Source organism: Eufriesea mexicana, unplaced genomic scaffold, assembly GCF_001483705.2.
Source record: "Eufriesea mexicana isolate 0111107269 unplaced genomic scaffold, ASM148370v2 scaffold124, whole genome shotgun sequence".
NCBI lineage: Eukaryota > Metazoa > Arthropoda > Insecta > Hymenoptera > Apidae > Eufriesea > Eufriesea mexicana.
In genome coordinates this window covers 83,136-99,795 of record NW_016908357.1, presented here as the reverse complement: position 1 = coordinate 99,795, position 16,660 = coordinate 83,136, and the positions used below count along the sequence as shown (strand labels likewise).

General features: G+C 46.0%; 1 protein-coding gene across 5 annotated transcripts; it reads right to left on the bottom strand.

Moving 5' to 3' along the window:
• Positions 1-1,380: 1,380 nt before the first annotated feature.
• On the bottom strand, positions 1,381-8,753 carry arm (armadillo). 5 transcript variants are annotated; one of them, XM_017911353.1, is made up of 7 exons: positions 8,575-8,753; positions 7,660-7,723; positions 5,943-7,579; positions 5,678-5,857; positions 5,285-5,587; positions 4,104-4,200; positions 1,381-2,721 (listed from the first exon to the last, which is right to left on the bottom strand). In XM_017911353.1, the coding sequence occupies exons 2-7, from the start codon at positions 7,694-7,696 to the stop codon at positions 2,537-2,539; spliced, it is 2,439 nt and encodes an 812-aa protein (XP_017766842.1). In that variant the 5' UTR covers positions 7,697-7,723; positions 8,575-8,753; the 3' UTR covers positions 1,381-2,536. The 5 variants fall into 5 exon arrangements, with proteins under 5 accessions (XP_017766842.1, XP_017766845.1, XP_017766843.1 ...); XM_017911356.1 differs by having other exon boundaries at positions 5,678-5,854; XM_017911354.1 differs by lacking the exon at positions 8,575-8,753 and adding an exon at positions 7,943-8,334.
• Between the last annotated feature and the right edge of the window lie 7,907 nt (positions 8,754-16,660).

The following is a 16,660-nucleotide window of genomic DNA, read 5'->3' as shown; positions in this document are numbered from 1 at the left end:
TCGATTACGAATAACCGTTCTTACCGCTTTCGTTTCGCGATTACGATTATTCAACGTATCGCGTAGGGTATGCATGCATCGCATCGAACGCGAAATAATGAAAGAACACGCAGGAAACGTGTATCGCGTCATGCCGTCTAAAAGATACGTTAAAACGTCTAACGAAAACAGAAAAAGAAAAATAAAGAGAAAAAAGAAAGAGGAAAAACATATTTTTACGAATACAAAATGAACTAAAAGAAAGGGAAGAAAAGAATATGGAACATGTAAAGTATAGAAAACAAATAAACGACACAAAAATGTAAAAATGATGCACAAAATAAGAATTAGAAAAGTAGTAAATGCCAAAATGTCAAGCTTACCTTTGCCTTTTTCGTTCTTTTCTGCGCGTGTGTACGTAAATCTGTTGATAGTCGATCGTTGGATTTTCGATTTGTACCACTATATAGGATTCCTTGCTATTTTCTCCCCCTCTCTTTACGTCACGATACGACTTTGTTATCTTACGGAAAACGATGCGAAGAACGTGATACGATGGAGATATTCAGGAAAATCCACGCAGCATCACCGTTTCGTTTCGCACGAAAATGCCGACTGTTGTTCGATGACAGCTGTGTCGGTCGCACCGGAAGCGTTTCCCTCTTCGACTGCCGGGAACGTTAAGTTGGCCTTTCACACTCTACGAAGCAACCGTGTGCTCGTCAAGGTGATCCTCTTTCTTCGTGTCACAGAAAGAAAATAACCGTTAACACGGCACAGCCGAACCTTCGAGCAGCGAGGTGTACGCACGAATGTGTACCGCTCGAGTCTCGACCGTCGATTAATGACCTGAAGAACGTACACGCGCCCTTCTCCGTTGCAGGAACGCTTCGGATATCGCTTACCTGTTCCCCGACTAATTGTTTACGATTCCAACCGTTGGATCTTACTTTGTACCGAAGCATCCTCTCCTCCTTCTCCGACTTCCTCTTTCTTTTCTACCTTCGTAATAGAACGATGCTTTACTTTCTTCGTGTTTCCCATTCACGTGATAAAAGCGACGTTAATTCGTTATGGGATACGCGTGTGTGCGGTGCATGTCCGAGTTTCTATGCACATACCACCGTACGAACGGTATGGTAAAACTCACCGAGATACCGATGCGTATCCGACCGTTTGCCCATTTACTCGTTTTATAGACTAATACGATGGTCGATGAACGACTCGGTCGCGAGGGAATTCGTAGAAATCTGAGCTAGGAATTCGTTCGGAGTCGGCTTGTATGGTCTAGCGTGGCAAGTTGGCATGTCCCAAGAAGGCTGTGACCCGGTCGCGTGTATGCACCTTCTCTGACAAACTCCAGCCAAAGGGGAAAATAGAGGTGAGAATGGAACGTCCAGTACAATTCGAGTACTTAATCGTTCAGTTTATTCGTCTGGACAATTAAATGATACATATACATGGTGTGTATGAATTACGTGTCTCTCACTTAGGTCTAATACATCGACAGCGATCAGAGGCGCGTACAGAGCATCGAACGAAGCAAAGTACCGCCACGATTGCGTAGCTACGTTAATGATAATAATAAAAATTAAATGTAACTACCCTGTAAAATACGTAATGCGAAAGTTCATTGATATTCATTTATATTTATACTTGATTGTAATTCACTGATACTCGAGAATGATACTATCGTTTCGGGGTTAGCGGTATAAATAGGTAATCGCTCTCTGCAATTCGGCAAGTTTCAACGTCTCCATGGAAATCTACGATGCGACGATTACCCGGATAATTGGCAATATCGGATGGTATTCGGCAATGTGGAATAAACGATAACGATCGTTCCATTCGCGGTGTAACGAAGCGCGTATCCGCGCCAGACGATACCGATTGCATTCGCGACGCGTAAGAAAACGGTCGTCGTGTCTTTTTCCGTTTCGAACGAGATCGAAGTAAGTTCGACCATGGGAATCCTGACAAAGGTATCTACGCTTTTTAGCGTCTCGAAATTTCATGCTCCTACTTGTACATTTGCACGAACACGCTTGTAAGAGTAGAGATATAAGATGGAATATTATTGTCAGTTAGCTATCGTCGCGATACGCGAACTCGCGTTGACGTGCGAATTCTTTATGCATATTTCGTGGAAAAATAAATTCCGTTTCGTTATGTCGACGGTAACGAGACGAGATGATGTCGATAGAGATCGATATGTCTAATTCTAAGATTTTCTTACGTGTCGCGATTATTATAGACGTTATCTCACAAGTATCCGCGTCTCTTTGGACTATGAGTCAAGGGCTAGTTATCGCATCCTCGACACTGCCCCCTACTGCTGGTCATCGTCGTATCGTAAATTTTCTCCGAAATTTGCGAAACTGTTAAATCATCGACAACGATTACCTATTTATACCGCTAACCCCGAAACGAGTAATTTCTAGTAATAGTAATTTCAATACTAGTCTCAAAGCTAGTAATTTCAATACTAGTCCGTATTGAAATTACTTAAGAGCCTCACGGGTCCGTTTCTCTGGCGAGATACGATGCTGGCACAGTTTCAGAGATCGGTGTCGTACCAAGCTGCAACCTGGTTATTATCTTGTGGCGGTGCAGGAAGCTCTCCTAAATGATCGAAACTCAGGTCACCCTCGTGCGCTACGTCCATAGTGTCCATCGCGCCATATGTCGACCCTCCACCTATTTCCAACCCTTGCATCGAATCTACTGGTATCTGGTCATAACCTGTTTTATACAAAATTTACGGTAAACCCAACGTGCTTCCCTCGTAGCTCCTACTACGCGAATCGACAACAACTACACTGCCAATAATTCTGCTAATATTTTCTCAATCCAGTAGAGCACAACCTTGCTAAATATTCGCGACGTGTTTTATCGCTAACGTTACTAACATTACTAAACAAGAACAAAAAGACAAACGATTACTCCGAATCATCGTTCTCGAGAAGTTCATAATGACTTTCTCGCTTGTGACAATCGGTAAGAAAAGATCTTAATTATTTTTTATCTCGATGATTGATCTAGTGGCAAAGATGACGAGCGAAATGATAGCCACGAAAAGTAGCACTTGATCCAATATCAATTGAAAAATACGATTAGAAAGCTAAAGTTGAGTCGCGTATTCTGACCGATATACTTGAGAAAAACTTTCTTCGCGACACTTGTTTCCGTGACAGCACATTTTGACAAACGTATCTTATCTAATTACTTACGAATACTTATCTATGCTTCTTTCCACCATAAAGTACGTTCACTTAGAGGAAAGACGATAAAAATACAAATATTTCATGCATAAAACTTTATAAATATATTATTAAAGGGAAAAGAAAAAGAAACACGCTATGAATCTGTTGTGTTCTAGAAAATGAGACAAAGAGAAAAAAAATGAAAAAAGAAGAAAAAAAAAAAAAATGGACAACATTCACAAGACGTGCATTACGTGTAATATTTACCAAATTCAGTAAAACGTGTATCGTGGCCAGAGCATAGAATTCAATGTATAAACTATGAGAAGCGTGTAAGGTAACATTTAGCGATTAATAACAATGCAGGTAATAACAGAACAGTACATAAGAGCTGAGTGTCACCTATGTTACCGCGAGATACCGTTGATAGCCTGTATTTTAATATAAGTCCGTGGGTTAAGCTGCTGTTAAAATAACATAGAATTAAATGCATTGCTTTCCTATAAGTTTTTTTTTTTAATTTTTTTCTCTTAGAAATAAAAGGGTTATCAAATTTTTAATCTCGTATACCGCACATATAGAAAGAGAGAGAGAGAGAGAGAGAGAGAGAGAGACACGAACACATAAATCCGCATTACCATGACAAATTAATTCTCGATGCAGAAACGGAAGGAAACACATTTGTTTCGAAAAAGGTCTCAGTAGCGAATGATCTTTGGGTTACATTTATTACAAGACGTATCAAAAGTTTCCAAGATTGTACCGTTAATAACGCGGGAAGAAAATACCGTAAAAATTGATTTTTGTAAATTTATCCATAATCGATCGATCGATCGATCGTATCGTATCGTATCGTGTCGATCGACCGATCGATCGATCGAAAGCAACAATCGGATAAGAAGGATAAGGCTCTTAACTTACCTTGCGGTTGATACCCTCGACCTCCGTGGCTGCTGTGTACACTAGGGGGTCCTTGTCCATACATACCATCATAGCCTTGATCAGGGCCAAGCATGTCCTGAAGAGATTAGGTAGCTCAGATCAACACAAAACGTATCTTCTTTTGCAGGCGTGTCTTTAACAGCCGGCGAGGATACACGTCTAGATACTCGTGTCGCAGTATCACCGACAAGTCCGCGTAGAAAAACATCGATTAATGGCGTTACAAGGTACATAAAATATGAGTCGACGTGTGACGCGTTTATAGCGTTCGAAGGTAGTCGCGGATGGCTTTTGTTATTCAGCCTATGGGGGATGAAACACGAGTGGTGATTAAACGCATTCTCATGCATAACGTAACGTTACAAACTAAGGACCATAATAAAATCATCGCTGTACATTTATGACAGGTTCCATTGCTCCACTAGGCACGACCCTGGAGGGGCCTCCCTCCAGCTCGCTAACAACGAATTTGTTAATTTTGAAAATCAATTCGAACGTATGAAATTTTTCAGCGAATAGGAAGGGTTAAAGCATCGATCTGAAATGGGAGTTATGATGATCACATACACGAACACGAAATTTGTTAAAATATATATCGACGATACTTGAAAGTTTGTCGTCAATTTTATGCAGTACCTGGGCTTTTAGTGTCACGTTTTCGCATATTGTCCGATTGAATTTTCGTAACGTACCTAAGTTGTGCGAACTGGAATAATGGATAGTGACATTCACTTTTGCAAACTATTTAAAGTTATACGTGTCTAAACTTACATGAAGGGGGACATTACGTATGCAACAGTACCTGTTACTAGTCAGATAAAATTACTATATCGCTATTATGCCCTCGTGGCTCAATTTACTTAACACGATGTAACCAAATTTATAAGAGGAAATTGATACTTCAGCGAATTAACTTACGAATCAATGACGAACTGTTTCACGAATCGGCTTACACACGCTTCATCCCTAGAGAATCTATTCGAAAGCTAGTATATATGGTATATAGCATGTACTAAAACTTTATCGCAGCAGCACATGCCGCTAGATGAAAACAAAAAAAAAAAAAACAATCAGGGCTATGTTACAAGGTGTTTATAAACAAATAAATTTAACCACGGCATAAGCGAGGACATGCATCGATATGAAGTGAATTACAGTACCTGTAGATCTGGACCCATCCCAAAGTCAGCGTTATTCCAAACGTTTGTATCCTCGCGCAACAAAGAATTCGTGAGTTCCATGGAGAGTCGTTTCTTGTATTCTTGTGGTTTATCTTCGCTCATGCGGAACAACACAGCTGCGGCGTAAGTCGCGACGCCTTCGTTCCTAGAGTGAAGCAACTCCGTTAAAGGAGCAGTAGCACCTTCTTGTTCGATCATTTCAGCACCTTCTTTGTCCGCAGCAAGTTCGCATAGTACGCCAGCTGCGACGCGTTGAATGTTCTCGATCTCGTTGAACAGTAACTGCGACGGAAAAATATTAACAGATTAAACGGATAATTCCAAGGGGCGCAAGTAAAATCTGGACAATATGTACGTATCGTGTTTACAAACCTGTACGAAAATCGGAATCACGTTCTGAGATCTGATAATCATCCTATTGTGTGACTCCCTCGCGAGAATATGAAGCGCTCCTACAGTGCCTTCCACTATCTCTTCCATTCGTACACCGCCATCCGCGTACGCCCCGGATGTTTGCTGACTTCCAGTGCTTGCCACGGATGAGCGTTGCTGCTAAAAAGGAATCGATTTGTTTACACGCGCTTCGGCTTTACATCACCGACATACGAAATTATTTAGAAAGCGTAGCGTGTCTTACCCGTTGTGTCTCGGGGAAAGCACGCATCAGAAGCCTGACCAAATGATGAATCGCGCCGTGGTCACGAAGTGGGCCGTGATTTGCAGGACAGAGTGCCAAGTTGCGAATTAATCCTATTACCGCTTTAACCAATGGCCAACGCGAAGGCGGGTGCAAAAGTTTTACTATGACCTGAATTCCATAATTTAGGCGGACAGAATTCTGTGCCATTTCTGCTTCCACGTGACGCGACGTTAAATGACGAAGCGCGCATACTGCCGGCTCGCTTATCTCTTCCCGACTATCCGCGTAAATGATCGTACGTACAAGAGCGTCCACACCTCCTACTTGACATACGGTTACTTTGTTACGTTGATTATTGCAAGTCAAATTCGACAATATACCAGCTGCACATGTAACGACATTTACGTCGGTAGAGCTAAGAACTTGTACAAGACTCTGTAACAAACCCTCCAATCCGTCGACTTTGGTGCCAGCGTCCGATAAATTTCGTAACGTCCACAAACAATTCTGGACGAGTCTCTGGCTTGGATTACCAAGATGCATCGCAAGTGCTTGCATACCACCAGCTTCGACTATCACCGGTTTATTACTAAGACAAACGGACAACACTTTCAAGGCTCTCGAAGTCGTCCATAGAAGCTTCTCGTAATCGTATGAACGCATAATGCGTACCAGCTCTATCGGCCCTTGAGAAGCTAATATGATTAATTTGCTCTCTTGATTGCCGTATGCAAGAATTTGTAAGCAATCGGTTACTATAGCTAAAAATTTCACATTGTCTCGCTGAAGTAGGGCAACCATCTTTTGCAGTCCTCCGGCAAGACGTACAGCCATCTTAGAACCATCTTGATGTAAAAGCAAATTATGAAGGGTCGTGATTGCGTAGAATAAAACAGATTCCATTGGAGAACTTAAAAGCTTCACGAGGGCAGGTATACCGCCGCTTTTGAAAATAGCCAAAAGGCCTTGTCTGTGGTGAGACAAATTGTGCAATGTACCGACTGCAGCCTTTGTCGATTCGAGATCGTCGCTATTCGAAATGGCACGAACTAAAGCAGCTACCATTTGTGAACTGTTCATAATGGCGTGACGTGATGCTTCCTTTTTCGAAAGTTGATGAACTACCATCGCTGCCTTAGACACAACAACTTGGTCCTCGTCGTTTAACAATTTTATTAATTCAGGTATTGCGCGTGTTGCAAGATCTGCATCATCTTGATAGTTTATCAAATTCACAACTGCGTGCTTCAACATTTGACTCGGTTCTGCCAATCTTTGAACAGCAGTAGGTTGTGCTGGATCGTATTGCGTAGAAGGAATTTCTATACCTTCCTCCAGTGTTTCTGGAAACATTGCTGCACGAACACGTTGAGATCTCGTATGATTCAATTGCTGATTCATTTCATCGACCTGATCCTGAGTGAAACCCTGTGCGAAACCTTGATCCAAATCAAACATCAACTGATCGCCCTCCATCTCATCATCCTCTTTGCCGGATAAAGACGGCGCTTGAGTGACAGCGCCAGAATGTATTCCAGAATCACCCATGTAAGAATTCTGCTGCCACATCAATGTCTGTTCTTTGGCAGAACCCATGGGTAGATCACCCAAACCTTGATAGTTACCGTGAGACACTAGAAAGTTAACGACACAATGGATATAATGGAAATCTTGCACGTAGCCACTCTGCGCGTTCAATGTAAACATCACTTACTTGGTCTGGATTGATTCGAAGACATTTGATAACTCATGGCTCCTACGGGAGAGTCTATCCACACCTAAAAGTAACAAAAAGCCATACTGTACAGGTTGTAAAGTGACTCGTACTGCTAATGAAGCCACCACACGTGTCAAAAGTTATGAGAAGGGGAATAAAAGGAATCGTTAGTGCAACTGTGGGGTACTCAAGCATGGGAAAAACGTGTTTATACGGTATTTCGAACGAGTCTGGTGTAGTATAAATAACGTGGCGAAGAGTAGAAAAATACAGTACGAACTGGAATACACCACTGTCGACTGGCACAAGTCTAACAAGAAAAAAAATTTCTTCGATCTCACGAAGGAAAGTTTAGTCTCTTCTCGTTCAAAGTTTCGAAGACAACGCCACAACGCGCGTAGGGTCAGTGCACTGTATCGCGAAGAATGGAAGGAGGATGCAACTACACGGAATGTGGGCACGATCGAAAGATTCCTCTAAGCGTTCTTGCAGCTTCCACTTTTATCTTGGAACACGAGCGGGGGACGCGCTGGTTCGATCGAATACGACAGGAAATCGTATCTAGAGGTGGACACGAGGCGCGAACGATGCTTGATTTCCAAAGGTAGAGGGACGCGCGTGGGCGTGCGGCACAACAAAGGCTCTGAGAATGCAATGCATCACCATTTTCCGAGGATCCACGAGCGGCGGAGAGTGGAGAGCGGAGAGTGGCAGGGAAGTGAAAACGGAAGGAAGGGGGCAACAAGAGAGCTGACTACGATACACTAATGGAAGAGGGAAAGGGAACGAGAAAAGGAGAGAGAGGAAGAACACTTTGACACACCCAGCGTAAACACCGCCGTCACGGAAATGACCAATTTTTTCCCCTATCGGTCGATGTAATGGCGAATGATAAAATTATACTGTGCTTACCGTATCGCGAGGATCGACCGAAGGCGATTTCGTGAATCGTGCTCGAACGAAGACACGAATGACTCACTACCTTACGCTCGATCCACCAAATTCCCTTTTGCCCCCGACGCTCAATCCACCTATCTCTTCTCCGCACGCAGCTCTTGGCCTTTCTTGCCTCGAATCCGTCAACTAAAGATGGCGGAAAACGACGCGGAACCTTCGATTCTACCGCCACCTGTCGTCTGCACTGATTCGAGGTTGCAGTGGTGCTCAATATCTATAATGCAACCTCGATTAGCTGGTTGTCCGTAGGAGAATATTTATCGATTTTTACCCCTTGCGAATACTCGATCGTATCTAACTCAAACTCGTTTACTGCACTTCCGAGAATTCTATAACTAATTTAGTTCCCCTTATTCCCGTACCTCTCGTAGCTGACGTGTACGTTCGAATACAAGAATTGTAGCTACTCGTTGCATCCTGAGTTTAAGGTTATAAATCCAACACGAACGGAAGGAAAAAATATTCCCATCGAGAATGCAAGGTATTTTCGAGTCGAAATCGATCGATTTATAATTCGCGCGATTTCCGAAGTATCGTATACGGAAGTAAATATACGAATACGACATACACGGTGACCGAAAAAATGGGAGGGGGGGGAGAGAGAGAGAGAAAAGAAAAAAGGAAAGGAAAAATATGGAAATTAAACCAATCTGTCGGTACGTCAGACGAAAATATGCCAGATGGTAAAACTAGCAATACACTATAATGTCTCGATATCTCACGTACGAAGACTGAAGGATAATATCCTGCAGTCGAGGAGATCAATTTCAATTAAAAGACAATTCCCTAGGACATGGCAATTTTTTAATGGATTCGTGGGTATTTGTCCATCCACGGTAGTCGAGAATTTCTGATCGAGTTCAGGAGTAAATCGTGCAGCTAGACAGCTAGAATGCGCACAAAATAACAGACACTGGAGTCCAAAGTAAAATATACTGGCCGTTTGGCGGGAACACCATTCGTTATCGGCTGCGCCCACGCCGATTAATTTTCGGATGCGTGATGGCGGTACCGTTCCTTCCGTTCCGTACAGTGATGATACATTTTATGTCAACGCTGATATTGAACGGATAATCGGAAAAAAGGAAAACGCGTTTTGAAATACATCATCGTGCCGATATTGAAATATCGAAGCGCAAAGCTTCCTGGAATAAATTTATGCCCGTTCTTTCAATTAATAACGAGCAATAGCTACATTTTGCATAATTTGAAAAATAAGGGAAACGGTTTAACGTTCGATTTCATTTCGCGCGTACGAAATCTTGATCGATTTACCGTAAATATTTGCGATATCGAACGTGCTAACATTCGGGCATCGTTATTCCAATGATTAGAATCCGTAATACGTCGTATATATATATATATATATTGTACGCACATACACACACACACACACACGCACAGCGAGCAATAAGATCGTATAGTTCGAGAGGTGGTTGATATTTCGCGATGGCCGGCTTATCGGGACAACGCGTAAAGGAGCGTTTTCTTTCAAACGAGAGAAATTATTATTTTCGCTAAACGAAAAACCACGAGTAAAATATATCCAACAGGCGGACACTTTTACGATGATTCATCGTACAAGAGAATACACGCTGCTTTCTTTTTCACGAAACATTTATTTATTTACATAAGATTCGACTACGACTACGTATTCTCATCGGTTTCATTTATTTATGCGCCTAAAGGGGGGATCGCGTAGCCCACGCTTCGCTATATCGAGGATACTGCCCTCCTTAACAAGATCGAGGAAAGCGAACGTTCGCGTAAAGAGCAGGCGCAAAGTTCGTTGCGTGGTTGACCGATCGTTCGATCTACCTATCGATCTACCTATCCATCTATCTATCCAACCATCTATCGATCTATCTGTCGATCTATCGATCGAGCGATCGAACGATCGATGGATCGATGGATGGTTTAAACGGTCGGAGGAAGGAGGGTCGCCGACCGACGTAGCTAGTTAAGCGTAAAAGGATCGAGCTTTCGTTCCGCTCGTTTACTCGGCCGATTCTTTAAATTTCGCACGGTCTTCGAAAAAAGCAAGGCACCGTCTTGAAGGCAGACCAGGTAGAGAGCATAGAGGGTGACAGATGCCCGTTCAACGGTGTGTCTCCCCACCTACGCGGCATGCTGCTGACACGAGCGTTTATGTCTGCATAAATTCTCATTTGAGCCCCGATAATAAAGTAAGCACACGAGGGGGACGGACACACGTTGCCCGGTTCGGCGAGCACAGGCTGATACATAGATCACCGTTGAACGCGGGGCAAGAAAAGGGGGAAGAGTCGGGCAGGGTTGCGAGAGATAGAGAGAGAGAGAGAGAGAGAAAGAGACGGGGACAGAAGGGATGAGGAGCTCAAGGGGCTGAGAGGTTCGCAGGGGTGGAGGGACCAACGATGGCTAGGCATATATTTATGTGTATCTATATAAGGTACACACGGGCACACGTTGCCTCTCGAACGAGTCACTACACAAAGCTGGACGCACGCACGTACACAAGATTCTCGAGATGCAACGTGCTTAATTATATGCATTCTCAGAATCTGCGCTGCTCTCCTGCGTTTAATGCTCGTGTATTCTGCAATGCTTCGTGTTTACGCGGCGAAAGGAAGGATAGTCACCGTATACCTCGTTTACCGTTCCATCCTGCGAGAGAAGGGCTAATAGGAGCATATCGAAAGTCACGATTATCCTGCTCTTCCGTCATCTTCCATTATTATCGATGTCCTTTCCCACTCGAGATACACGTGGAACAGCGATTCGCGCGACGACTTTGCGCTGTCGAACTTTGTTATTCCATCACGAATGATCAAGCACGCGCAAGTTTTGGCTAATTTTCCCGAAAGTCTGAGCCGCGAAAAGGTAGGAATGACCATTCTCGTCCCGAGGGAAGAAAACGAGTCAACGACAGAAGTTTAGCAGACACAGTCGTATCGTCTGGCATGGTTGATGGAGTAGTCTCGTGGCTAATGTCGAGCGAGGATAGCGAGTACATTCAGCGTCAAGGACGACGCCGACGACGACGACGACGACGACGACGACGACGACAAAGACAACGAACGATACCCGATTCATCACTTGGACCAACGTAAGGGACACACGCAACTTCCAAATCGCAAACAAGTCAGATGCGCGTGGAACAGTCACTATGCTCGTCTTCGCGGTTTCTTCGAATGGCAGTGGAGAATGGCAATGGGGACTGAGAATGGGAAATGGGAATCGGGAATGAGAATCGTGGAACGATTGCGAATTAACGTACTTATGGGCGGTTTAAAAAAATGAGAGAGGATAGGAGTCCGTGAATGAGAGACGGGTATAAGGCGGGCGAGAGAAGCGCGGCAAGAGGAGGAGGTAGGAAGATACGAGGGTAGCGTGGTACCGTGGTACCGTGGTACCGGGGCAGCTCGTCGAGATGGTATCCGGGGCGTGCCTCGTGTACCGCGGCGTCGTCGAATCGAAACCCTTGGCGAAGGTCATCGAGATCAGCGCACTCGGCACGTCGATCAGACGATTTTGTGCGGCACACCTGCGCTCAGGCTTATCCGGTCTGCGCTGAGCGGCTCCTCGCGCGCACAGCGTGTGGGTGCGGGCTGACAGCTCCTATCGGAATGGCTCGGATAGGTTATTGGAGGTCCTCAAATGGTATCGAACAAGGTTCTGCTGAGACGCGCGGGAGGGGTGATAAGAGGGAGCGGTTTCTCTAAGTATCGCGAAAGGCACGCATACTACGATCTACGGTACGCACACGGGGCCAGATCGGTGCGCCATATGAACGGGCTATGCGACGAAACGCGAGTGTGCGGTTACTAGCACGATTCGAGACTGTCTCGACTCGAAGGTACGTCGATTTCCGTACGAACGTATGCGCGACTCTCTCTCTCTCTCTCTCTCTCTCTCTCTCTCTCGGTCTGGCAAACGCTCGCGCGCGCGTGTATATACATACGCGTGTGTGAGCGTGTACGTGCGTGCATGTGTGTGTGTGTGTGTGTATGTGTGTGCGTAAGTCGAATGCACGCGCGTGTACGAGTCCGAGATTGGCCGGTCTACTCGATGCCGAGGGAAAAGATACTGCGGGACGTGGCCATCACTGATGAGCCAACCCACACCGTGCGACAGCGACAAACAGGACAGCACCGGGACAGGACAGGACCGTCTCGCTCGGTATCAGGACTGTAAATCCGGGATTTTATTCGCCCGGTATCGAGGTTTATAGTGTCCTCAGTGGTACGAGCATGTGTGCGTCGTTCGCTCGCGTACGTGTGTCTGAGTTATGTTCAACCGTCTCGCGGCAAGACGTTTGCATATCTCCGCTCCTTCGCTCTCCTATACGAAGCAACGTCTCCGGTGGAGACGAACCGAAGAACCTACCAGGGGAAGAGAAGAGCAGGAAAGGACGATCCACACCGCCATCCTCCCCTCGGAGAGAAGAACTCCGTTTACTTCGGTCCGTCATCCTCCGCCTCTGTTCGCGAAACGAGACCTTCCTGAAAAACGCGCGGTTTATCTTGGCCCCTGGTATCCCCCGTATACACCGGGTATTAACCGGCTGTCCGGCGAATCGAATTTATCGGACGGCCTGGCTTTATCGAACGCCCCCACTTAACGTCCCGCTTAATTAGACACCGGCCGACCGGTGTGCTTAATGACGGAGGAGTCCCGATGACGCCAGGACGAGCGCTCCTACTGCCATTCGATCCTCTTTGACGCCCTATCGCCACGTCTGCGTCCCTCTACGATCTTCCTTTCCGCCGCCCAATTCTCCCTCGATCGGACCACCGACCACAACCGTTCGAAAAACCTTTGCAAACTTTGCCGCCACTTTTTCCATCCGTCGGTTATCCGCCTTTTTTTCTTCTTTCATCCCTTTTACGCCGACTGTCCTTACGGGCCTCGGTAACTACATCGTGCCACCATTCGATACCCCATCTCGATCGAGCATCCTCCTTCTTTCTCCGTTTTTTCCATTTTTTCCATTTTTTCCATTTTTTCCATTTCTTCCTTTCCTCCGGCCGAAATGTACTTTGACGCGATAGCGAAGGAAATGCAGATTCGAGAATATCGGGGGAAACGCGGAATCGTGACAGCATACGTGGTATCACGGGGAGGGGGGGGAGAAAAAACGAAGAGACTTTCGGACAAGGACGATTACGCTGGATGTTAGTTTTACGACGAAAGATGAAATAATCGTACGTGTTACCGCTACCGGGCAACCTTAATAAGGCAACAAGATAAAGTCGAACGTCGCGACGTTGGCGAAATCGTCGAGACGCATTACGCGGCAATCAGAGAACGATAATTTTCGCGTTACGTTTCAGCGACGATTGGCCAGTAGCAGTGGCGGCGACTCGACAAATATCGTTTGTTCCTTCGTTCTTCCTTCCATCCTCCTTCCATCCACCTTCCATCCTCCTTCCATCTTTCGCCTTCTTTTCACCGATACCTCGCCGACGAGGAACAATTTCGGATGCCGAGAAGAGAGCGACTTACTTTGCCGCGATACGCGGTTAAATCTGTTTACCCTAACAACCGCATTCTCGATCGGGCCGCGACAGAGCGAGGAACGATACGATCGAGCGTACACTCGTCGATTCGGGGGGATGAGTTTCTCATTGTTCCTCTTTCACCGTGCTCGTCGCGTATGCATCGTGGCCCGATGAAAGGAGAAACGGAATCAGTGGTCGAAGCGATAACTAGTACGGAAAACGAAGGGTGTGTTTCGAAGAGGACGGCAGAGGTCACGGGGTAGATATATAAGAAGTGGTTGGTACATTACGGCGAGGATACGTAGGAGAGGTGGTCGCGTTATCGATGCTACGTTAGCCCAACTTTGCAGGAGCTAACGATAAATTATCGGGATAGTATTAGAAATTGATTACGCACCATTGATTATTCGGCCGCGAATGCTGGTACCGGTAAATACTGGTTATTCGGCAATAATTTATCAGAGATTAGTATTAGTTCCGTTGTTCTGGTTTACTCGCGCGACTATCGAACTCGCGCAAAGGAAAGCTAGCTCCGTCCAAGAGGTTGCGCGGTTTCTCGCGGAGCGGAAGCGACGACCAGAGAGGAGCAATGTGCCGCCTGATAAAAAGGTGCACCCTCGTTCGGTACTCGGTGCGGATCGAGCGCGGCGTTCGAGCACGCGACGTTTCGCGACGGGGTTTGAACGATCGGCACGCAGGAACGTCGGTGACCGCGTAGGAAAGAAAACGAGACTTATAGAAATAAATTCAATTGCAAGAATAATTATCGCCGCTTATCCGCGTATAAAGTAGGATATCCTACGGCAGGACTCGTGACAGGTACCAATTACCTTCATAAATGAGAAGCATTCAATTCAATTTTCATAAATAAGAGCTATTCAAATGAGCGGGGTGAGGTGAAGCGGCGTATAAGAGCAAAGAAAGAGAAGGAGTAGGAGAAGAGACAGGGAAGAAAAAGAAGAAGATGCTGGAAGAAGTGGGAGGAGGAGAAAATGACGAAGAAGAGGAGGAGGAGGAGGTGGAGAAGCAGAAGAAGAAGAAGAAGAAGAGGAGGAAGAAGAAGAAGAGAAAGAAGGAGAAGAAGGAAGGTTGAAAGAGTTGACGAGGATGACGAAGAGGAAAGGTAACCGTAGGAAGGGAAGGCGTCGAAGAAGCCGAAGAAGAATCTGGGAAGGGGGAAGAAGAGAGAATCGGTCGAAGAAGAAGGTGGAGAACGAAGGAGGCGGGCTGGCAGCGAGTTTTGGTGGCGGGGAAGTGATCTAAGCGATGCGACAGCGGGGAGTAAGCTGGATATATTGCCGCCTGAGAGCGCGCTGTTTTCAACCAATTATTTCTACTTGTGGTTGCATGACGGGTACGGGCATGGCCACGGCGGGGTGGGTCGGGGGCGGCAGCGTACGAGAAAGAGGCGAGTTAATGCCATAAATACATCAGCGTTATGGATGCCAGCAATTATATGAGCCCCGACGAGGTGGAGCGCCTCGTTGTGTATACGTATGTATACACCTATATCCCGTATCTGTCTATACACACGCATGCACACACACGCACGCGCGCACACACTCGCGTGTATGTATGACATGATCCTTCGGCCCCGGATACCTCGGCCTCACCTTGGTTGCAACTGGTCCGGTTCTCACGTTAAATCGAATCCGCTGCCAATCGAATTATTTTCGTCCATCGTCGTCCGCGTGCTTCTTTCGTCGCACTCTTTTGCCCCTCCAAAGTCGTATTCGCGCTCGTGCTCTGGTACTTGGCGATATCGCGACAGCGCGCCGCTATCCGGCGACAACGAGCTTATTTTCTACTTTCCTACCGACCGGCTATTAGCCGGTAATACGCGCGATGCAAAGATACCACCGATAACGGGCTCGATACGTCTAGCCGGATGCTAGCCGACTGACGATGATACACGTACACACGATAGGAGAGGATAGAAACGCGCGTAGAAGGAGAAGAGAGGGTTTACTCGAAAATCCTCATGCGTCCCGACGTCTCTGCTCCCCCGTGCCTGCCGTGAAATAAGCCACGTATACGCGTATACTTACGTGTTAATATCTCCGACAGCGAATCCGATACGAATTTAAGGCAGCTGTAGGCGGTAAGCGAGTACGAATATTTTTGACAATATCGCGAATACGAAACGTGCCGCAACGTCAGACTTCCGACCGTTTTCCCAGCGTGCACGAAGATAAGGCCAGCACGGACGAAAATGAATCGAGTGATTTTATTCGCGGCACAAATCAAGAGATTATTTCCTCCTCGCTGGACCTTGGTTTTGCTTATACGCCGCGCCGTACTTCGTGGTCTTGTGAAATTGAATCGTTGCGTTCGCAGCCTTAAATTATACGTCGTCGCCAACACCCACGCGTACCTACCCCGGGATATTCACGCGCGCGCGCGCGCCAGAGTGCTTCCACTCGAGAGTCCCTCGTGTTTTCTGGATTAAAACGTTTGTTTCGACGGGATTGCCCCGGCTCGCGACCTCTTTTATTACTTTACTCTCTCTCTCTCCCTCTCTCTCTCTCTCTCTCTCTCTTTCCCCGGTGTCTTTGCAT